We start from the raw sequence: 24,778 nt of genomic DNA, 5'->3' as shown, positions 1-24,778 counted from the left end.
TTTTTTTTTAATGTTTTTTTATACCTGCCACTTAATTAGCTGCCCGGCTCACTGAGTTAAGCATGTAGTTTTATTTTTTAATGTTTTTTTTTTTTTTTTTAAATAAGATTTTTTTTATCTCTTTCAGACCTCTAAGAGACTTGACAATCCCCTCCTCTCAGGACAGACAGATGGGGCAGGTTCTGCCTTCAGGATGACACCAGGTAGTTTCACCCCGGCGAGGCAGGGCGAGCACCTCAGACCAGCAGCGTGGCCGAGGCTGCTTGTGGGGGTGCACCCAATGCAGCCGGGCAGCCCCGTTCAGGGGCTTGCAAGGTCTCGCTTCTCCACTGAGGAGGATGTGGCCAAAGCAATGGCACACTACTCTGCCCACGCCTGACGGGAAGGTACTGAAGTTTGGAAACCTGTGTGAAAATTGCGATCTTCCCCCTGTCTTAAAAGGCAGCTGTTTATTACCCAGAGCGAGTGCTATCTTGTAGACACCACTACATCTGCCACATACTTATCATAAGGCCACCTGAAGGAAAAATCACCTTACACTTATTTTAATTAACCACAACGAAGAAGAGCAGCCAAGCTTTAACATTACCTTTCAGAAGTAAGGGCATGAAGGGGATTTTCGGAGATTTCATTTTCTTGAATGCATCTCTGTAAGCTTTGTGATTCAGAGAAGGGTCCTACAAAACCATTTGGGTAATAGAGAGAAAAATCAATAGGCTATAAAAAGAGCAATTCTAAATCCATTACGGGCTTATGATCTGAACATGATTTAGATATAAAAGGCTTCTTCGGGAAACGAGGTAGATAGTTTTCTAAGCTAGGTGACTTACTAAACTGAACAGGAAATGTAAACAGTGAAAGGAACAAAAGCAATTACGTTCCTCTAGATGAAGCAGTGCTAAAATGGGAGTAAGCTGCAGAATATTCACTTGGACTGCTCTGTAATTTCCCCACAAATTTCTGTTAGCAAAAGCTCTTCAGCTTACTATCTAGCATAAAATGTATCCCAGAATGTATTGCTGATTAATTTCTTCTTTAAAAAAAAAAAAAATGAAAACAACAAAAAAAATCCCAACAAAAACTGCTCTCAGATCAATGGAAGATATCGGAGATTTTCAAAGAAAATAAGAGAGTATGTTTCAGTGGTGTCGTGTAAGTAATTCAAAAAGTCATCTCAATTTCCCATATAAATGAACATTTTTGTACACCAGCTCACACGCAATCTTGAAAACACATTAATTTATAAAGGACTCTAAGTACAGAAGCGTGACAGCCATTAAAGGCTGGATCTCATGTTCCCCGCGCCAGGCAGTGATCTCACCACGCACCCACTTCCATGACAGCCAGAGGAAACACTTGTTTATTCAGCTTTGATAATGGTGACAAAGACCCTTAGCCTCGGATTTTGATTTTTTTTTTTTTAAACTTCAGCTGTCCTCCTTTTCTCCCGATCCGCAGCATGTTGCTTTGGATCAAGGCTGATTAACCACCATAGCAAAAGAACAGCTTCCAAATTGATGCTGGGGAACCGACACTACATTCGCCTCTCTCTGTCCTTCCTCCAGCTGTCAGTAATATAGCCTTTTTCCTTTTCGTGTTTGGAGACCACTTCTGAGCTCTGGAGGGCTGCGTGGCCTTCGGCAAATCTGACATGACAAGTTCCAGCTCGAGACAATGACAGGCAGCCTCCAAATAAATTAGGAAGAAGGCAGGCAGGTAAAGACAGGCAATGCCGTTCTGCTGTCAACACCGTACTTACTGTCAAACTTTCAAGTTCAGTGAAAAGTTTCTTGAACTTCCCAGGAATTTTCTGAAGTGGAGAAAATAGAGAGAAAAAGAAAAAGTAAAGTTGATTTAAGAAAAAAAAAACGCATAGGCAGAAAAATGCTGAGGCTTTTTTTTCCCCATGAGACTGTCGCGTGTGAAGTGCCTGCTGTAAGTACCAACAGGCAGTTAACCTCCGCTCCTCAGCTCCAAGAGCCCTAATTACAGACCATGTTCAGTGTGATGCCAGCGAGGCACCAGACCCTGCAGCCTCACCTCGGGGGCCTGCATCAATCTTTTATGGAAACTGCTTGTTAGCACCTGTTTTTATTTCCTTCCCTAGCTTCCATGTCTGCTGCATTTACCCTAATATCCCTATCAGGTTAGAAATTGTAACACAGACTGAGAATTCAGAGAGTGTAATCACATCCAGGTTAAATCATTTGTTGTAATCACTCTTTGCCTAAAATATGAGTTCTAGAAATTAACAGGCGTAACGCTTCGTGCTGTTTGATACACCACACACCCAGTGCTGACCAGTGTTACTACTGGCACATGCTGGTGCCAGAAAAGAACTTTCCTTAAAAAACGGTTACTCCATCTCTGGTATCTCACCCTAATCCCACAGGGAGGTGCACAAAACACCTTCCAAGGGAGCCCAGGCATAAACTACCTTCTTGCCCCACATGCTAACACCTGCTCTGCTCCACGAGCATCCAGTTCCTTTATCTCTAAGATGCTTTAATGGATTCACCTCATTATACTCAAAGCAATCGTTCTTCAGTTTGAGTTTTGCTGCTGGTATTTAGGACTTGAAGAAGGATGCGTGCACCTTAAAGCCTGTCTATTTTTTCCAACCATACTAGCTAGTCTAGTAAAAGATATCCTCTCTTAGTACAAATCCTGTCTCGTCTTTGTCCTTAGATCCTGACAGCCACCAGGACACTACCAAGAGAAAAGAGATTTAGAACAATTAAGATTAAGTGGATGTGTTGTATGATTAAAATGCTAAAATAACTGAATGTGGAATTGCAATTGCACATTTTTAATATCTTAAATCAGGGAAAGTTAGGCTCATTAAAACACTGCACACTGTAGAAAAAAAAGTAGAGTATGCTTAGGAGCATATTACTTGTTTAAGAATTCAAGTGCAGAGCCAATATAATTTAGCGTCTAAATGGTTGCTTAAATTTAGGTGGCTTCATTTACATGTGTAATGTAAATGTAAATTAATTTATAAACATTGCTCTACTTTCTAGAAGTCACATTACTAATGCAAAAAACCTTCTGCTTTTGAAATTTCCAGTGCAGTAAAGTTTTACAAATAATTAAAAAAAAAAGCATGTGACTTCATAAATATTTTACACACAGAAATGGGACATATTTACAATGATACATATGCAGATGCACTCCTTGCTCAGACAAGCAATATATTCTGCTCTTCCTGAGAGAAGTCCACCAGCAGCACATAATCGTCGGAGAGGTCTCACCACACAGCTGAGTTCTGCATGTTTCTATGCGGGAGAGATCTACACCAATGCCACCGGGTGCCTTTGATACAATACTTAGCCCCTTCCACTCTCCTACCAAAGCCCAGAGAAATGAGATGAAGGCAACCCATAAGAGCAGGCAAGGGCAAATGTTCCCTAGTGGGCAAAGCATTTTAAAAGTAGGAGAGACAAAGGGTTTCTGTATCGTCGTCCTCAGGTATGTATGTTTTTTCTAAAATTTTTGCTTTACCTGTTATTTAAAGTTAGCTTCTCCTTGGCTGTCTGAGTCCCTGTAAACTCCTCCCTGCAGAAGCAGTCACTGTACCTGTTTCTCTGCGTGCCGAAACCACTGACATAGGCAGTGATGTTTCCATATGCATGATTTCAGCTAAGGGGGAACTTTGCTCTGGACGGTGTGTCAGATAGGTTTGTAAGTCTCTGATGGCCATTTGGTTTCAGCTGTTGGTGTTCAAGAGTATCTCCAAGGCAGGAGGTCACAGCCATTCTCTGTCACTTTGTATTACGGATTGATATTTTTTGAGTACTGCCCGCTTGTGGTGTTGGGGGCATGGGGGAGGGATGAAGCTTCACCCCATCACACTAAATTACTCCTTCCCCAATTTTTGGTTCATCAACAGATATAATAAGCTTGCAGATACTACCACTCAATAATTTACTTGGATGGAAAAAAAAAAATCCACAATATAAACACAGATCCCAGTGGGACCCTCCTCTAAACATCCCACGCTCTGTGCTCTGTCTAGCAACCCGTAGCTTCTTTAGCAGATAATCTGTTCTCCAGTATGCTCCTTATTCACGGCCCATTTCCTAACTTTGTTGTTCAAGATGAGCAGCTGCAAAAGAGCTGATAAAGGAGAATTAAAAAGGGTTTATTTCTACTTTGTATTTTTTTTAAATGAAATTATTCCATAATAAGGTATTGCTTGTACGGACGCTTTGGGTCAAGCCCTGGAAATACGGAATTAAATACAACCACGTTGGCCATGTAGGAAATAAAACACTCACTTTCTCTTGACAAGGACGTTGCTCCCAAGCACAGAGAGCAAGTCTGTGGCAGACTGTGGAAGACGCAAATGTATGTGGTTTTTTCCCGGCTTTTTTTTTTTTTTTTTTTTTTTTTTTAAAGAGGGTAAGATCTCCTTGCTTTGTTCTTATTTAAAAGCTCTGGAAGGACACATTTAGTTTTATTTGAATAGCTGTGTATCTAAGGTTTCAGGTCACAGAGAAGTTTCTCTACCAACACTCGCTCCCTGTTTGATTTCAGCATGAAAAAACAGTAATTAGAAAGAAAAGGTAATTCACCAGTATACAACCTTTGTGAGAAATGGTTTTGACACGGTCTAAAACATACAAAGATGTGTCTTACCTCCCAGGTCTGAGACAACCGGCTGACAGATGCAGTGTTGAGACCCATAACAATAGCAAAGAATGAATTCAGATTTCTTTGGGCTTTACAGCTGTGGAATAAAAATATAAACGTTGCATTCTGATTTTTTGTACTCAGAATCAGAGATAAATGGAACGCACAGGTATCTTAGGTTACTGAGTCCCATTTCAACCCTCAGCACTAACACACAATCATCTTCCACATAATGAACTCGTTAAATGTCCTCTCATGACCACCTGCAGTCTAGGTGATGGGGTTTCTAAGAAGTTTTTTAGCAAAAGTTCTACTGTCTCATCAACCCTGTTGTTGGCAGGTTATTTTTTTTCCTTTGCTGTCAAAAGTAATTTTCCCTTTTCAACGTTCAAGTTACTCTCAGCTGTCCTTTACCATACAGAAAAATTCCTTGACCTCTATTCTGTTGTATTATAAATATTTTCATCTCCTTTTTCATCTTTTCTATAAATTGTACATCATTGGTTCCTTCAATTTCTCTCTGCGGTCATGGCCTGCAATCCACTTTTCCATATTGTTATTATCTTTCATTGAATTCTTTGTAATTTATTTTAACTTTTCTCTCACGCATTTCCTTCTTATCAAGGAGATGTAGTGAGACAGTGGGAAGGGAAGGAGAAACATAATTACTGTTTTGGATCTAAGTTCTTACACCTTTCTCCTATGCAAGTATAAAACAAATATCAAATTATTTATTTGGAACAGCATCACGCTTTGTCCTTGCCTTTAATTTGTCATCTATTATCACCCAAGGACCTTTGTCACAGTACTGTTCTTTACAATCATGCATTTATTTCTTCAGCTCAGTATTAGCATTCCCTAGCTGAATTACTCTGCATCTATCTAAATTAAATCTTATCCTACTGTTGTTTGCACATGCCACCAGACTCCTTAGATCATTCTTTTTTTTTCTATCCTCCAATGCATTTGCAATCCCTCATCATTTTTATTGTCTGAAAAATCTGATTAATGTTCAGTTTACATATCCCTATAAATTAGTTGCAGTTAGCACTGGTTCCAATACAGGTCCCTGTGGAATTTGCTTGATACCTCTATTTTTGACATTTTACTATATATGATCAGACCCTTCTTATTTCTAGTCCATGAGGAAATTTGAAATCCTGAAATATCGAGTCCTTTTCAAACAACAAGATTCCACTTTCTCTTGCAGATTCTTGAAGACCACTATAAACATACATGTGCGTGTGTGTGAGAGTGAGAGAGAGAATCCTCTTCTAAGGTAATTTTAAGTATGAGTGAATCCACTGCCTTCACTGGGATTTATCATCAGGGAGAAGTATGTGCCAAAGCCTTAGACTGGAAACACACCAGCACTTGTTACAAGTTTTATAAAGCTTGCACTCATCGCTGTGTACTATCTTGAGACAGTGTATTTCTCACTTCACTTCAGCTGTCTTAAAGTTAATCCTAACTTCGTTGCTTAGACTTCTTTTATCGTTAAAGTCAGGCAGCTCCCAAAGGTAATTCACTCCGAAACAAGAAAGGTGTCCAGCACAGCTCAGATAAAGTGACTATTGGATGGGCCCACTTCTCACAAAGAACTGTAGAGGGAAGGTACATCTTTTACAGTCAGTCACTGCTTGGGAAGCAAGACTGCTGTTGTAATCCATTTATTCTAACCCTGTGTTGACCTGTTTCTGTAACTCCTCAGGATGTTCATTTCTAACGACATGCTAATCCATTTTCTCTATCAAATCACTCGTTTACTATTTCAGACTAGCTCATCAACAGAAGCGTTAGGTACCCATGTTTCAAAAACTCTGCCTCTCCTTTATGTATTGGCACACTGTGTAAAAGCCTTCCATCTTCTTCAGGTGTTCCTCAACAGTGAAGCACACAAACGTTGAACGTGAAATCTTAAGTCCTGGGGCTTTCCTGACAAGCTGAAAGTCAGAGACACAGACTCCTGGCCCAATCTAGGAGCAGAGAACAGGGAGCAGCCAGAGCGGCTCACAGCTCCCTACCTCTCTGCCTTAGTCATAAACGAAACAGCAGGGCTGCTTGGCTTGTGCCTCATGATGAGAGTCCTGTGCTTAGCATACCATCCCTCCACCCTAACTGTTCCTCTTTCATCAACTCTTCCAGAATCGATGAGATATGATAATGCTTCTTTTAGAAAGCTGTTTTTCTGATTAAAAAAAGTTCCCAAGCAAACTACACACTCACTTATTTGTGTATCCATTATTTCACAATCTACATGCCACGATGATGGGTGCTTCTGCAATGCACTGGGAGAGCCTGTCTATTGTTTACTGACAACTGTATTTAGTCTCCACAACTTTTTCACTTAACAGAGATGGAATTAATTCAAATAGAGCAACATTTTAGTCTGGTGACAAATATATCCCTATTCATGTGGGACAGACATGAAGCTTTTCTTGGAAGGCAAATTAATGCTACTGTGGTGCAAGCAAGGCACGCAGAACCAACCGTTTTTGACGTAATTGGACCAAACTTGGCCATTGATAAGGCAGAAAATGAGCGTATTACTGGATACCATAAACTTGCAAACTAAATCAAATCACATTTATGAGTTACACTAGATTAGATTAGATTAGAAGAATTCATTTCACCAAAGGCACTGCTTCAGCAGAGAACAGTCCTTTCTATGTAAGTGCCTTGCAAATTAAATCAACCCAGTCGATGAAGGGAACAAATTATACATTTTCCATGAACATGCATATTCAAATATTGCAGAAGACGAACAAGTGGAGAAAGAGACAAGGAGAATGGTTGCACATATTTAAATTGCTCCATTCCCTTGGTTACTAAAGTAAGAGTGATTACAGAGAAAAGAACTCTCTGTGTATAGTATATATTTGTATTCTGTTCCAAGGCATAGAATAAATGCCAGCACTATTTAGTAATAGATTTGATGGTCTATTCTTGCACTAATTAATGAAGAACCCCCACTCCAATAAATAAAAGAGTACCCCAGAGGACAACATGGGGCAACAGCTTACTGTAGCCAGTTTCCCCTCTAGAGGTAGGACTTTTAAGATTGTAACAGAGTTTTTTGGTTTCCGTGTAGTGTTTGGTGAATAACTGCGTTGCTGCTCAAATAGTTTTGTAATGCAGTCCTTAGGTTATCGTTGCTAAGAAAGGAGATATCTCTGCACCATCAGGGATTTTGCAGCTGATGCTGCAGATACAGCGGCTAAGCTGCTGGGGAAGATTTGAGCAGCATATACTCCACCACGTCTAGTTTTGGCCAGTGTTTGCTGTTGTTATTTATGGACTGTTTTATCTAGGTATGCTTACTACACTGTTAAAACATGGGATGACAAATTAGTTTTCTTTCTTTGCTCTTGCTCCTACTTCTCCTATCCCACCAAATAAAGCATGTGAATTCAAGGGGGTTTTTTGGTAACTTTAGTAACTTACTGGGCAGCAATCTTGATGAACTTTTTGACTAGCTGTACACGTTTGCAGAGCTGGCTGCAGAGGAGTATCTCGGTGGCAACCCAAAGCTGGACCTCGTTGCACCTTTGAAGCAGAAGGCTGAGATTCTCAGTGTTTTCAGCACTGCCCTGTCTGCTGAACGTGAAGTATATCAGCTCTTGCTGGAAGACAGTGACAACATTAATAGGGATATAAAAACAATTTAAATGTAAGTTAATTATAAATTATTTAGAAGTATGTTTTTGAAACAAGACTTGGTTACAGATGGTTATTTTTTCGTTATCCATGAGCCAATCACAAATGATTCAGGGTCCAAGTTTGGCTTAGCAAAGTCTAAAGGCTTATTACAGTAGGCAGGTGGATTGGAAGTCCTGCAAGATGTGCTTTTCTTGTGAGATTTCCTGCAGTTCCATTTCTGGCTACAGCCAGGTATAGGACACAAACAATCTGTCTCTTTCTGTATTTCATCACTTCTGTTCCAGTATGAAAAAGCAACCATATCAGACCATTGCAGAATCTGAAAAATTTCCATTCAAACTTCTTCCTAAAAAGAGCCAAGTTTTCAGGAACAGAGGTGTGGGTATTGATTTCTGTGCAAAAAAACCACAACTTGACCAGCTCTAGATTTAAAGTGCCTAACCTGAATAAAAGAACCTGAAACGAAAGATCAAGTAAAGCATCTGATGAGAAGCAAGGGAATTTCCCATTCATTTTCTCAGAAAGTCACCATGCTTTTCAGTGAATGATATTTTCAAGTGACATTTTGTACTGTTAACTGTGTATTTTACTCAGCAGCTCACAGGAGAACCTATCAAAGTCACTGAAACAACCCAATGGGCACTGAAGTGGGCCGTTATCCCATTTTATAAAGTCTGCCCAGTATTTTTTATCTCACTGAAGCCTAACAAGAACAGTAATGTGACCATCTAAATTGCTGAAATTGTGAATTCTATTGTGGTTAACGTGCTATCAAGGACACCTATTTCTGGAGTCCTATATCTAGCGGAACATTATCAAGTGCAAAGGACAATCTGCATATATAACATTCACACAGACAGTTTTTAGAGAATAAACATGCTCTTTTACTCTCTTGAGGCAAAAGTCAATAAAACCCACCAGGTATACAGGGAACATACGAGATGCCCTGGCAAAGGGAAGTTACAAACCTTTAACAATTTTTTTCAGTATCAAGGATTACAACACATCTCTTGGACCTGATTCAATGTCACCACTACTAAGAACTGCCAAATCATACTGTCATGACAGTGAACTGAGCACCAAGGAATACTGATGCTCCAAAATGCTGGTGCAACGTCAGGAAATCATAATGGCTCAATGCTACATGAGAGTAATATACCTGGAAATGGACATGGTGCTTCTTACCTCATGAATTGCATTGAAGAGGCTCCAGTCAAAGTTTGTTAGTTCTAAGGCAAGATCCCAGGTGTTGATTCCCAAAATTCTCACAGACCTTTGCTGCAATTCCTCATTTTCAGCAAATGGGTTCTAAATCAATAGCCAAGAGCAAAAAAATCCTGAGCAAATGCCAAAAGTTCTGCAATGAAACAGCTACTGGACCAAGGTACAAAACAGAGCTGAGTAAGTAATCTTCTCTAAGTGCACTCTGAGAGTTTTCCCCCCCACTAATCAAAATCAAGGCGTTATAGCCTATTTAATAAATAGCTTGAAAAAGGAAATGGGTCAATAGGATCAATGACTTCCTATTGGATTAGGCCTCTCCCTCTGTCTCTCTTTCTCTAAACCTTGAGTATAAAACACTGACCAAGCAGACAGCATAATGAAAATAAAATCCCTGAAGCCATCAGAAAATAAAATCTGAATTAAGACACCAGGAAATTTTTGTATTATAAGATAAAGGAATCATTCTGCAAGCACACCGGATTTAGAATAAATGCACACAACTTGCCCACCAATTCACCTTTACAAATAACATAAATCCATTCATTTTATGATTAATTTACTCCAAATGTAATCACCAACAAACTGTAAAACACTGTGGGTCCTGATTCATAAAAGTTACTTAGGATATTACTGTGGAGTGCACTGGTACTGCTAGTATTAAGGGTCATTTGACATTTCCATTATTAGCTTGGATTTTCAAAGGTTTGCATTTCTCTTGGGTTTTTTTACCTCATCAGGCTGAAACTTGGCACACGAACCATCTGCCAAGATGAAAGATTATTCTTATCTGTTAAGCCATTACTTTGGTGCTATATTTCTGACAGTTACAGCAAGTTTTGCAATTTTTATTATGTAACTAATGAAACTAGATTGGCTGTCACCTGTCTGCACTGGAAACCTTCCCTTAATATTAGCATTTTTAGAGGTGGCTAGAACTCCGGAGATAATGGGGATGACAGATTACAATGATAGCGGCATGTCAGCTCTTCGGGGCACATTGATCCAACAAAATGTAAATAGACATTTCTCATCCCCAGGATGAATGCACAGATCCTAGTGGTACTGACAACACATAAAAGTCAGTTGCGATACCGTCCCTGCGCTTTCCTTGAAACAGCTGCGTGATTAGCAGAAAACTACTGAAAGATTAATTTTTTGAGTGCCTGACTGTTTTTTTGATTAATTGAGTGCCTGATTAATTTTTTGAGTGCCTCACTAAGGTTTTGGGAAATCATGGGGGGAGAGAGAGTTTGCAATCCCGGTTTCTGAGGACAGCGGGAATGAGAGACATGCTGCCCTTCGACCCGCTCCCCTCCCCAGCACCAGCGAGAGGATGGAGAGACAGACAGACGGAAGGAAGAGAAGAAGAGATACCACCAGCGATATATGCCAGCCACAGACTGACCATGTGGCTGCCACAACACTGGGGTCACACTTTTGCCCAGTAATTTTGGTAGAACTCACATGACATCTATTTCTACATGTAGTAATTCCACGGTTTGTCCATCACCTTGTATGATTATGTACCAGCCACTTTAAGTGTTACAGAGGCACAAGCGTGGGGGGGGAAGTCACACAGGCCCTGAATAACCCTTATCCCATCCAGTCCTGTACAAGCACAAGTCAGCTTTTCCGGGCTGAAGTAGACTGAAAGATTTAAGCTGTACAGAAGCTTTGGTCTATTTGAAACTGATGAACAAATTCCATTACTGTTCAGTCAAATAACAGCTGTTAATGCAAGATACCTTTTTTCAGGTATAGAGCAGCTCAGTAAGCTTTACTAAGGAAGCAAAAAAAAAATTCTGTATTGAGAAAGCCCTCTGAGAGGAATAGTAAGCTCTTGATGTGGAGTCAGACAAATGAAAAATGGGAAGTATACAACACACATCCTTACCAAAGAATCAGTCAGATCTTTTCGGTAGACAAACATACGACTGGATGACTCAAAAGATTTTGAGATAGCCAAGTCATTTGGTTGTAGTTCATGTTTTTCTGTAAAAACAGAAAACAAAACACAGAACCTTCAGAAAAGGAGTAAAAGCTGTATATAAATGAGAAAAACATTACAAATATATTTGTAAAGCCACATCAATTTAGAATTTAACTAAGCCTCAAACTCAGACCTGTGTATATACCAAGCATGGGACTGTCATCTCCACATTATTCAGGCACAATAAAGGCAAGATGTCTCTGATGCTGGACTAGAGCACAGAAGCTTCCAGCATCTGCTTTCAACTTGGACTTCACATAGGATAGAACAGAAAGAAACCCTTGAATCATCTAGTCTAACCTCCTAGGCATTACAGAACATTTCATTTCAATCCAGTGTATCTACTGTAAATGCGGTGACTTTTGTTAGAGCAAAGTGTCTCGGCCTCCAGAGACTGAGCTGCTGCGTGTCACTGGCAGACAAGAGCAGGGGTGGAGATGTCATCAGTAGCCATGGCCATTCAACAGGAAAAGAAGTTTAAAGGATCACAATGCCATGAAATTCACCCCATGGAGCAGAGCTGAAGAGTCCTTGATAGTACGGTATGTACAGAAATTCTTCCAGATCTAGAGTAATTCATTTAGGAAACATTTGAGTAAGAGAGCAGGACACACCAAACTGGTAGCAAAGAGAAAGGAACTTTTTTTTCTTCCCTCCACTCCAGAGAACTGGTTCAGCTCTGGGCATTCTTGGATGCACCAGAGAAAGGTGTGGGGAAAAATAAAGCAAAACCCAGAACACAGCTAAAAAACTGCCCTGGGAAAACTGTCTCTTCCTGCGGGCTCCAAGTAATCTTCTGGAGACCTGACACATGAGATTTGATTACAGTGACTGTATTAATGTAGACCCAAAAGCACTACAAGCATGTTGAGAGCTACCTTGGACTTTTCATTGCCCATGAGGGAGGAGTAGGACCAGGAGGAGTCTGAGCGCCAAACACCATTTCAAACTGTTTTCCCTCTTATCCATGCTCACACTGACACCAGATACATTTATGTTGAACTACCAGTATGTTTTTTCTACATAATTTTGAATAAAAAGAGCTTGCTCATTCATTTCAGTACAATAGAAACACGTTCTCCAATGCTCATAATGCTGCCCTCCAAGTGGATGGCAGATGACAGTTCTGAGTCATGCAAATAGCAAAAAAACAAAGAAAAAAGAAAGCATGGCAGGCTGGCATTTATTGCTCACAGCAGAGGCGTGCCAATGCATAAAAACAAGGATACTGAAATTGTGGTATCTCCAATTAATTCAGGCAATGTGACTAAATAACATTTTGGGGGTTACAATGGTCATGTACAAATGACAGTCCTATTGTACCTGCATTTTAATTATTGTTTCTTACTAAAGAGCCAAGTGGCCACCACTGCTGTTCTGTGGCTTTCTCGGGAACTAATGTGGTCTAGAGGTAATAGTGTGTTTCATTATTTATGAATTGTTGGTTTTCTTTAGCTAAGTAGGCAGTTAGCACCAGATTTATCGCTATCAATCAGAGCAGAACTTGCCCTGCTCTTGAACAGGAGCACAAGACCTGAAAAACAGCAGCAGCACAGTGATCTTGCAGTGCTGCAAAATGCATTGGAGGCAAGTCTGGGCACACACAAGGGTAAAAGGAGTGTGCCTGCAAATGATGTAACCCAGCTGGCCAGGACGCCTACATGCAATGCTCCCGCGTGGCCACTCCGTGCCCAGGCTCTCGACAGCCGGAGCAGGGCACCATCTCCCTGCCACCCACACCGGTGCCCTGCAGAAAAACGGTTGTTTAACTGAGCTCGGCGTGGGGGAGAAAAATGTAACCTTCCACTTCCGAATCAAATAAACAAACAGAACAAGCCAGCATTTGTCTGTATTTCATTTAACTAGACTGACAAAGAAGTAAGAATGAGTGCCATATCTTTAAGGGTGCACCCTTTGTCCCAGGGGATCAACACCAACTAACGTTATCTGAGAATATGGCCAAGATATTCTAAACTCTCAGACCTTTTTTTGTAGATCCAGCTTGGCATTTCTATGCACCTAGTTAAATTGCTTCCTTTATATTCCCTAAGAGCCAAAAGACACCACAATGAGCAAAACAATCTGACTGAAGACCTCGAGACCTGACAGACACCAAAGCAAATCTTGGGGGCTTGGCTGGTCCCTATTATCAGCCCATGATCAGTCTGGTCTTCCTTAAAAAAGACAATAAGCCTTTCTGTTCAATGAGAAACACTAAAATAATAAGCAAAAAATGTCAGTTGTAAGCAAGACTGCTTACAAAATATTGCTTAGATTGCTCTCAGTATCTCAACTGTGCAAATACATGTCTCCCTCCTTTCTGCTGGAGCATATTCATTACCCATGCCGTAAACAAGGAAACAGCCATGCATACAGCATTTGTTATGCCCTTTTATATTTCTAAAGCAAACCATGCCTCATCACCTTCCAAATTAATTTAAGTGCAAAAGTAGGAGATTTATCTGTGGGGAAAAAATAAAATCTTGCAGTACTGCTGGAGACTGAGAGTCCTTTGCACTCCCTTCCCAGCGAGGAGATGCCGTATCTGACGGTACCCAAGAATGAGCTGTTGCCATGGAAACGACTCTCTGGAAAGCAGCTCGTCATTGTTCCTGTGGTCATCCAGCTGTGGGCCTGCACAGGAACAGCTGTATCCTTGCACCAGAAAATGTCAGCCCTCCCTTACATGATGCACTAAAAGGTAAGTAATCAGATGAAGGGAAGTTATTTACCGCCCGAGAACGTGACTGTCACCAGCGCCAACTCCTCCTCCGGGTACTGGATCTTTTCTGCTACAATCTTCAGTATCTCCTGCGCTGAAGTGGATACTTGAGCTTTCACACTGACATAGGAGTGCTCTGTTATATACACACGGCAGAAAACTGCACAAAGGAAGAAAGACACACTCAGCAGTAGGCAGAGGCACCTGAATAGAGCAGGGGAGAATCTTGCAGACCCAACCATGGCAATGCCTCAGCTGCCTGGCTGCTGCGGCTGCAGGAACGGTGGCTGCTGTACCCTGACCTACAAGGACATGAAACTAAGCATAAACGTCACCATTTTCCCCCTTCCCACCTCCTCTCTCTGGGAAATGAGAGGGCTAAGCAAATGGAAACAGACACCCCCACAGCTGCGTTTCAGCAATACCTATTTAAGACTTCCTACTATGAGGATTTGTCACAACCTTCCCTACTGCCTATCATCTTTGCAAACTCAGCTGTTGCCATCTTTTCTCCCTTCCTTTTAGGTTCAGATAAATCACCGTCCTTTCAGTATATTTCATATCCGCTGCAGAAATGATTTTGGACCTCCACTTCCACCTGGAACAAGAGGCTTCGCAAGAACAGCACTCCATGCTCTTCAACCACTCCCACTAGCTTATCTGTCTAGACATCTAAACTACTTGCATTGCCAGGGTATTTTAGCACCAGCAGAGGCTGCCTGAACAGCAATGCAATTAGTTCTGACAACTCTTTCCCTGAATCACTTGCAGCACACATAAAAGGGACTGGTTTGGAGAAATTCCATGGGCTCATCACTTCCACTGAAATCCACGAGTTGGTTAGGCTCTGAGAGGGAGATTCCCAGCAGCAATGCTGTGGTCAGCTCAGCTAGTACTTTGTTTCTGCTACAAAAAGGGATGTATGCTCCCTCTGCTTGCCAGAACTTTAGGTTAACATCCTTTGCTGAGTTTGCTGCAGCCAGTTCTTTGAAAAACAGCTGCCATACTTAAAAGGGAAGAAACAGAGCTGCAGACTTGCATAAATATTTCAAAAATTACAACATCTGCTAATAAGAACTGCCACAACTCTTGGTTTCATACTCACTTCAGTGCTTAATTAAACTTTCCATTTCCTTCTATTCCAGTACTTCTTATTGCGGACAGGATGCTACCATGTCAGTATAAGACAAAACTTTTCTTCTCCAGAAATGCTGTATTTTTTAAATTATTTTTATTGACAGATGTATGTAGCAATAGCTCTTTGCTTGTCCTACAAATCTTCATGGCTTCAGGGCACTTTCATTAACCGAGACCATGCCAGATGCGGTTAAGAACTCTATCCTCGTGAATATCTTTTTTGTGTGTTGTAGTAAAGAAAAAATGAAGATGAGAAAGAAGGAGGAACTTAGCATTTACCCTTGGAGAAGAAAAGTAATTTGATTTTATAATTTTTTCTTAACCTGTCTCTGCTGACAGACAGTAAATCAGATGCTCATCCTATGGCAGAATCTCTCTTCAGAATGGATATAACTCATGAAAAGATAGAGACATCAAATTGCACTCTAAATTACTAGGTAGAAAAATAAATTTTGAAAAATCTGACAGGAATATTTGGACTCCATATGTAGAGTGCAACACAACTTGCCTACAGTGAATTTGTTTGAAATCTCCTCCTCTCTGTCATTCGGGAGGGGAAGATGACAGCAATATGTTAATTTATAACTGGGCTATCGACATATCCTTTGTTTAACATTGAACTAAACCAACCTACAGGTCAGGTCCTCAAGCACAACCATCATACCGATTATCCAAAGCCTGTTCCCCCGCGTACCTTTCAAATGTTAGAAAAATAAATTTTGAAAAATCTGACAGAAATATTTGGACTCCATGTCATCTCTTCCTGGAGCCTGTGCTGCTCCTCTGTGAGATGCAGGAGGGAATGCCAGTGGGAGGAAGCAGCCATAGGCTGCAAGTCACCCTGATAACGCTTACATTAGGAGAGAAAATGCCTCCAGTCAAGTGTCATGGTTTGACTTGGACAAACCCATCCTCCACAAGCGCCATTGGTCAGCAGCACTCCACCACACCGACTTAGATGTCCACCCCCAGCACCTGTCTTTCCTCTCCCCAACTCCACTTTTGCTATTTCATTCCCTCAACCCCATCACTTTCTGTAGCTCATGCTCTCAAGGAGAGAGGTGAAAGCAGTTTAACCCAGTCAGGGCTGGCCTTGCTGGCTCCTGCCCTTCTTGTCCCCACAGCCACGCAGCCTGTCCCCTCTCTGGTGCCAGTACACTTCCCTCCCCACTCACCCACGAGCTGTGTCAGGCTTTTTACGAAGAAGAATGAGTTTGGGGGTTCTTATCCAGAAATAACATTTTTAGAAGCAGCCTTAATAACACAAACCTCAAATAAACCTGTATTTGAAGCACGGAAAGAGGATATCTATCAGCAGCACGTATTGTGTGGAAAGACTTGGCATTGAAGGAGCTCAGTTTTTATTCTGTCACAAATGAGCACTAAAAATATCCTGACTCCAAGTGAACTTCCGGAGATTTGTTCCCAGTGAGAAATGAAGATATATCATCCAAGGGCGAGACTTCCAGGTAGGAGGTCCTTCTGCCTGTTCTCTGCTTGTGTACACGGCGTTATCCTCCTCTCTGCCTCCTTCCTTGCACAGGCATTATGGGATGGCAACAGCCTCACTGCGTTATTGCATTAGTAGTGAGGAAACGAAATTGCACTTTGAAATGGTTGACATTAAAGCAAAGTGGCACCTGGCACTCCACACGGAGACGTTTTCAAGGAGAGACGGAACTAAGGCAGGTTCCCAGAGTTAGCAGATCCTCGCCTATTTCATGTGACAGGCTTATTCATTCACCTTTTGCAACCAAGATCTAGGTCAAGAGACCGAGAGCATGAAATAGAGCAGGAATAACGTCCGGTGAGTGGGCTGCCAGCACTCCTGGGAGACACACAGCTCTGCTACAGGGCTGCTGGAGGAACCGAACAGGGGGGGAAAAGCCCTTGAGATGTCGTGTCACTGTTGAACGCCTGCAAAGTAGGTAACCTTACACAGTCAAATCTTTCTTCTTTTGTGGCCCTAAGGTCCTGTTCAGAAGCTGTATGTCAGTTAAAAAAATCTACATTATGGGCAGCCCTTGAGAAACAATTTTGCAGTTTTGGAGTTTTTCCTCCACTCTTTCAATCATACTTACTTTCTTCTGTTTCATTCATGGTTCCTCTGTGCTGCAGCCAGTTCTCCTTTAGACTGAACTGGTGGAAAAAGGTTTTATTCTGTGAAGGGGGGGGTGGGGAGCGGAAAAAGAAAAAGAGACAACAGTGACTCTTTGCATCCCTGCCCTTTACAAAGCAGTAATTCACAGAACACAGCATTCAGCCCATACACCTGGCCAAAAAGGTTTCTGTATAGGAAATCCACCCACCCTTTCTTGGATCAGTAAACTGGGAGTTGCCTTACCAAATAATGACCAAGGTGGGGATTTTGGAGGAAGCGGGACATGCCTAAGCTAAGCAGCCCACACAATTCAAGGTTCTCTGTAGCCGTGTTCAGAGCCCATTTCTTATACACCTATTCTTATATATGTTTCCTATGTACCCATCAGCCTATTTCGCAGTTTCACTACAATCTCATGTTCTGCCTTCCACATTTCTGCTGTAACATTTTAAGCTTATTACACACTTCAGCTTCAGCCCAGTAAATCTGACGAGCACAGTAATTCACCTCTGTGCAGTTTGTACACCAACTTTCTCCGGCTGCATCTTCTCCCTCCGGTTAAATAGACAGATTCACGTTCCTCTCTTTCTTTCTCTGTCCCTGTCACAACAAATCCCCCCTTTGCTCTGTCTACTTGACATCCATAGTCAATGCCTGTGCTCAGCCTGGTTTGCCCAGGTTGCTACATCTCTCCAGCCCAGTGGGGAGACGCTCCCAGGCCTCTCCTGAATTCTGACACCTCAGAGCATCTTGTTAAGAACGTTAATACTGTCACAGCCGCTGCAGGTTAGCTCACACAGCTGATATCCAGGCAGCACTGACAGGAAAAAAAATTCCTTAAGCAATGTTGCAGGTCTAACCTCACTGATGTATCCTGTCATGTTTTTGGCCACCAGTCACTTTCAATTGAGAAGTCAAGAAAAGAGAGGGAAGTGGGCAGAGGGGAAGAAAGTCAGATGATAAGCTATCTAGCAATCAGTAACAATCAGGTTTGCGTTACCTTTCGGTGAGGTGAATACTCATCTACAGTGCTGAAAGAAAAAGGAAAATCCAAATTATTCTTTCCAGCCAAAGATTAGGAAAAGGAAGTTTTAGCTATTACAAAGTTTACAACATCAGAAAGCTTTTAACATTAAATGGTCACTACAGAATAGCTGTAGAGCTCCTTCACGGAAAGCTAAGGGTGTCTGGCTTAACCAGGAAACTTTTCTGTGACTTATACAATTGATGTAGTGAAAAGCAATGCTGCCAGCCCGTGAGCTGCCCGAGAACACGGACACAGCTCGGGCCCCCGGGGTAAGCAGTCAGGGTCACCCTCAGGGACACAGCTCTTTCCACTTCACCAACGGCGAAGCCACAGAAACAAACTCCATTTGTTGGAAAAACATGCCAAGGAAATATCTTTTACAAATACCATAATTATTATTAAAATAATAACCCTGAGACAACTATTGCAAAAGAGATTTGCTTCTCAGTACTGCAGATTGCAGAGAGAGAGTGAGAATGAATATATCACCTGAAGTCACAGACTGCAGTTTCTGAGGGAAATTTTGCCAGCTTTTCCACAAAGTATCACTCTACTTGCAAGTCATCCCAACCAAAATTGATGGGAGTGACTGTTGAACCACACACATCACCCAACAAACATCAGAGAAAACTGAATAATCTACCTTTAGTTTAAAGAAGAGATGATTTGTAAAAATGAATATAGTACTTGTATCACTCACCACTTTCTCTTTACTGAATTACAGCAAGATGACAACAAAAATAAATTACACTCTAAATAAAAGGAGACTTCATCACAAATATAATCAATACTTACTGACGACGATGCATCCCAAGTATCTTCTGAAATTCTTTCAGTTCCTTCTCAAGAATGGGATATTCATACACATCATCTAACACATTCCTGTATATCGTCTACAAAATAAAACAGTATCTGCAAACATCTGATAACTCAAACATAAATCTAAGGCATCACATCAGCCGTCTAAATCAATTCAGGCACTAGCCTACTGAAACAAATTTCATCATTATATTTATGCAAGACCCACAAGAAGAGAGTGTTCCTGTTTAAATTTCGAGACTGGTCAATATTCAGCTTGCCTTTGGAGAAACACTCTTTGTATCATTGCCAAGCAAGAGGGCAAAATGTTGACACTCATTAGTCTGCAAACAGGAAGATTTAAAACGGCACTTGTGGCTGTTACGTGAAATCTGGATTAGGTCAGAAGAACACATTCTGAAGCATCAGAACATACCACACCATCATCACTTATCCAAAATGGTAACAAACAGGTTCATTTGATTAAGACTTTTAAAATGGAGAATGTTATCCTTTGCTTTTCCTGTTTGCATGCATTTTAAATTGAATTGAAGTCTCTCACAAACAAACAACAACATACTCCTAGTTGTAAACCAATAAATAAATAAACTCTACCTCGTATTTTTGGGGGAGGCATTGTCTGAATATCATCAATCAGGAACCTCAGTTAAATGTAAAAGGCACTGCCTCAGATAAGAGGTAAATAAATTGAATCAGCTTTCATGACTGAAATTGTAGGAAATATTTTCTCTATACTTTTTCAGAATCTGCATATAGATCCTTCTCTTTCCCTTCCAAGAAAATGAGGATCATATGTATAAGCTGAGTCATCAGGTTTGCTTTAGCCCAATTAACACTCCTACATTCATAAATCTCAGCACAAATTATTCTGGATTAGAATCCTATATATTGTGCCTGCACGTATAACTTCAACCATCGTTAACATTACTGCTGTTTAATATTGCACAGGAACCTCAAGCAGAGAAATTGTGTGGCAATAGAGAGTCACACACCTCCATGGCCAGAAAGACAGGCCCTGCGTCAAGACAGGTGCAACGCACCTAACTGATGGCTGGAATGATGCCCCCTTTCCAGTACAGCACTACACACCTACTATCAAACAGCAAAAATCCTAAGGTCTCTGCATCCATATGCAGTGTGTCTTACTCCAAAAACAAAACAAACAAACAAAAAAAGGAAGCTCAGAACTTTCTCCAGATTTAGTTCAATGTTTCATCCCTTTGTCTTGAGCAAATGACTGAAGAGAGCAAAAAGGCCCTTAAGAAGATCTCCAGTTGCAGACAAAGGGTCTGTCATCAGAAAAGGTGAAAGATCCAGCAAAGTCTCCTGAAATACTTTCATCTTTCAACCAGCAGTGGGGGGAAATCAACAACCAGATGGATCTCGGGTCAGCGAGAACATGGCTATTTGCAAATTTACAAGGGAATTATAAAAGCTTTTGGAACTCATTCAGAAAGATCAGAAGATCCTTGCTAATAAGTAAGGACATACTTTTATTTATCAAAAATACATAAAGCTGTGCTGCTCTCCACGTGCACCTGACAAACGCTGTGGAATAGCATTTCATTCCTCCAAGTAGCATCTCTTACAAGGACAACAAAACTCTCTCTTCGCCCGTGATCCTCTGGATACCGACTGTAGACCCTGTTCTGGCAGACATGACCAGTGTGTCCAAGGAACCTCCAAGTCTTTGCAGGTTTCTTACCTTCCTAAATTTTCTCATTTTCTAGAGAGCATGGAGTTCTGCAAGTTTCATATCTGAAAGTAATGTTTTTGACTTTGAATGTACTGACATTACAGATTTTCTGTTCAAACTGACTATCTCTAAGGCATTCAAGGAAGACACATGTAAATCACTTTGTATTGTAGATTTCATGGAGAAAATTTAAGTATGAAAAATTATGCTTTCTAGATTTTGCTGTTGGGGCTTTTTAGACACAGTGTGTTAATTAAACAGTGCTGAAATGCATCAGAAAGTGTTTCAATACCTTTAAAAATTGTTTTAAATGCTCATCTTCGTGTAACCAGTCTTTGTAGAGAGAAGTCCACTGAGACACCAAATGCAAGACTTTTCGTTTCCTGCAGGACACATCAGAGTCGTCTTCTTTCCCTTGGTGGTTCTTAGCACAATAGGTACAGTAGGTTAAGGAACAAATAATAAGGTCTCACTGAAACTTAAAAATTAAGTGATGGAAAAGACTTTGCAATCATCTCATTTGCTAATGGAAGATTTTTTCACTACATTTCTCAGTTTTAAATGTTTTATCCTGTCTGAAGCTTTAGGATTTTCATCAACTTTCTGGAATGAAATTCTCAGTAATAGAAATGTCAGTTCATCCTCTGCGCCAACAGGATTTTTTTCCCTTTATAGATTAGAAAGGCGAGTCTATAAAAATAAAATCAATTCAAAAGGAATTACACAATGTTGAGTCATATATTTTCTGCAGAACTGGGAACGAACCTTTGTCCTGCACACCGATGCCAACGTGAATGTCTGTGGGAAGGAGGACAATGCATCATTAACAACAACAAAAAACCCAGGCAGAGGAAGTCAGTTTCTTTTTTCCTGCACAAATTACACTATCTGCAGAAATAACACTATTAAAATTAAAAAAAAAAAGTGAAAGAATCTATTTCCACCTTTGTTCTCTATTCACAAAGCAGAAACACCACATGACAGAAGATACCCACTTTTTACATTTTTCCTGTCCCTTTGCTATTCTTTCTTTTATTAGGTGAAAAGATGATGTTTTCACCACAAAAGGTAAAGAAGAAAAAAAGAAAAGAAAAAAAGAGAAAAGCAAGTTCATTTTATAGCTACAAGTTCATTCAAGCAATACTCCATAGCTTATGGAAGTAATTGGAAATACAAGAAAAAATTTCTTTTATCTCAGAATGAGTTAGACTTATATACTGTATCACATGATAAAAGGAGCAGAAATTGTAAAATACTTATTCTTAATTTTTTCTCTTCACATATTCTGAAATGTATTACACAGATACAGGTATTCTAAGAATTAACATACAGGTCTGGATAGGTATTAATCCCATTTTAAGTGTTACTTTCTAACAGTTATAAAGGTTTATGTATCTTTAAACAAAAACAGCAGACATAAGATTGCATTGCTGCTATGAGTTAGGCATCTGCTTCAATAGATCTTTCAAGCATTCTTGTGAACTAAGTATGCACATACACAAATTAGTATGTTCTGGATACAGGTTTATTCAGAGGCAGCTTTAGCTTTATACATTCAACTTCAGAGCAGGAATTTTCTGTTTATTGATTCCTCAGCTATGCAAATTCTAAATGTTTTAATAGGTGAATGTATATATCTCTCTTTCTCTCTATTTACAGCCACGTGCCAATTAGAGGAGCTCATATCCAAATTTGGATTTAATGTTTCCAGTTTGAATCTTTTCCTCCACAACCCATTTGAGTTAAGTAAACAATATAACCTGAACTCTGGGAAGCTACAGAATTAAATTGAATTCCAAGTATCATAAGACCTTATGAAAACACGACTGGGGAAGAAGAGACCTTGAAAGATCAGCTAAACTAGTCCATCCAAGTCCACCCTAAATAGTCCACCCTAAGAGAGGCTCAAGTATACCCTATGTTATCCTTGGAATCTATTTTCTAGTTTCTTCTTCCTAATAGTCTCCAATATCAAAGATTCTACTGTCTCACCCATTTTCTACTCCAGTATTTCTTTTCTTAATGTAAAAAAAAATATTTCCTAGTATCTAACATGGAACTGTCTTACAGCAATTTAATCTCATTGCAATTTAATCTCAATTTAATCTTCTTGTCCCGTCTGGCATCGATACGGGAACAGCTTCTTCCCTTCCTCTTTAGGTACCTGAAAGATTGTCCTTTTTATAGTTTCCCTTTTTTCAGTAAAATAATCTTCTTCCCTTCCTCTTTAGGTACCTGAAAGACTGTCCTTTTTATAGTTTCCCCTTTTTCAGTAAAACAATCCCAATTTTTTCAATCCTTCTAGAAAAAAAGGCCTACAAAGAACATTGATAATTCCCATTGCTCTCTTCTGAAGTTTCTCCTATTTGTTCACATATTTCTTGGGGTGTGATGCCAAAATCCCAGGTGCAGTCCACCTTCTAAGCATGCCATAGCAAGTATTAGACAATTGTTCTCTTTTCTCACCAATCTTGCATGCAACCTCAAAATAATCATGCAGGGTTGTATTTCAATAATATCAATATGCAAAGAGTAAAACTAATTATCCCAGGCATGCAATTTACTACGTTTGATATAAGGCTTGACAATATATAAACCTAGGTGTAACTGGGTTTCCCCTGTTAATACAACACTTAATAAAAGGATATTGCCTCAGAAGTGCCTGGCACAAGTCATCAGTCGTCATGAAGACTGTGTACGTGAGAAGGAAGTCATCCAGGAGAGTTTCTGCAGAGGAAGACAAAAAAGCCCAACAATACATTATTGAGAGGAGGAAGAGAGTGTCCACTCCTGTTAGTGTGCATGGCAGGAACAGGATGCTCTCCCCCCCCAAAAAAAAAGGTCCAAAGCATACAGAATACATCAAACTAAGTTTCAAAGAGTAACAATATGTCGCCACTGCAGAGATCAGATCCTTTATTTAACAAGCACATCCTCAGTTCTCAAAGAACCTACAAGCATGAATACGCACAAAATATGCCACAGTTCAGGAACCAGTAAGGAAGAGTCTTTATCATGAACACCACCATCCTGGTTGGCTCTGCTGCATGCAAAGCAACCTTTCCACCACCTAAGTTGCTCTGGAAATTCAGAAGAAAAGCTTTTAGCATTAGGAGAGATAAAACTGTGATTGCCACGTACTGTGATTAACATCTACGCACAGTAGTTGAGAACCATGAAATAAATATATTCAAATCTTTAGCTGGTTAGTCTTGTGGCCATCACTTAAGTGCTGAGAAGTTTTCTCTAAGGTTTACTTAATTACATGATGGAAGTTTTTTTTCACCACCTAGTTTCTATCAGTATTATGAAAATGGGCTGAAGGTACTTGCTGACAGACCATCTCTACCCACTGCAGTCGTAGCACCTCAGGTTGTCAGGATGAACAGCACTGCCAGTTCGGATCTCAGTGTAACATTCTCATTCCTCATTCCCATGACACGCTAGTTTTAGGATTTTTCTAAATCTTTACCAAACGCAGCAGGGAGGATGAAAGGACTGGGTTTGCTCTAGGATGAGAGGGCTCAGGTGTAATCTTGTGGTGGTCTTCAAAAACCCAGTGGCACAACAGAGATAAAATAGAGCCAGACTCTTCCTGGAGGTGTGCAGCAAAATGACAAGGGGCAACGATCAGAGATTGCAAGAAAGGAGAATTTGTCTAGATAGAAGGGATTTCTTTTTTTCTCTCCTGTGAGGAGGGTCAGCCACTGGCACAGGCTGCCTAGACAGACTGCAGAATCTCCAACGTCAGGTATATTCAGGGCTTG

General features: G+C 40.5%; 1 protein-coding gene across 1 annotated transcript in view; it reads right to left on the bottom strand.

Annotated features, from left to right (window-relative positions):
• Positions 1–23,733, bottom strand: part of LOC103901236 (rap guanine nucleotide exchange factor 5) — a 38,589-nt gene extending 14,856 nt beyond the window's left edge. Inside the window, exons 1-12 of the mRNA XM_019472794.1 lie at positions 23,660–23,733; positions 21,304–21,448; positions 19,292–19,389; positions 18,470–18,500; positions 17,450–17,528; positions 14,242–14,391; positions 11,414–11,511; positions 9,481–9,603; positions 8,080–8,258; positions 4,642–4,732; positions 1,760–1,810; positions 590–677 (exon numbers count right to left, since the gene is read on the bottom strand). Of these exons, the coding sequence (XP_019328339.1) occupies positions 590–677; positions 1,760–1,810; positions 4,642–4,732; positions 8,080–8,258; positions 9,481–9,603; positions 11,414–11,511; positions 14,242–14,391; positions 17,450–17,528; positions 18,470–18,500; positions 19,292–19,389; positions 21,304–21,448; positions 23,660–23,697 (1,171 nt within the window). The 5' untranslated portion in view covers positions 23,698–23,733. The remainder of the gene's footprint in view (positions 1–589; positions 678–1,759; positions 1,811–4,641; positions 4,733–8,079; positions 8,259–9,480; positions 9,604–11,413; positions 11,512–14,241; positions 14,392–17,449; positions 17,529–18,469; positions 18,501–19,291; positions 19,390–21,303; positions 21,449–23,659) is intronic.
• Positions 23,734–24,778: the final 1,045 nt, after the last annotated feature.

This window comes from Aptenodytes forsteri, unplaced genomic scaffold (assembly GCF_000699145.1).
Source record: "Aptenodytes forsteri isolate BGI_AS27 unplaced genomic scaffold, ASM69914v1 Scaffold164, whole genome shotgun sequence".
Taxonomy (NCBI): Eukaryota; Metazoa; Chordata; class Aves; order Sphenisciformes; family Spheniscidae; genus Aptenodytes; species Aptenodytes forsteri.
This window is presented reverse-complemented; position numbering and strand designations above follow the sequence as displayed.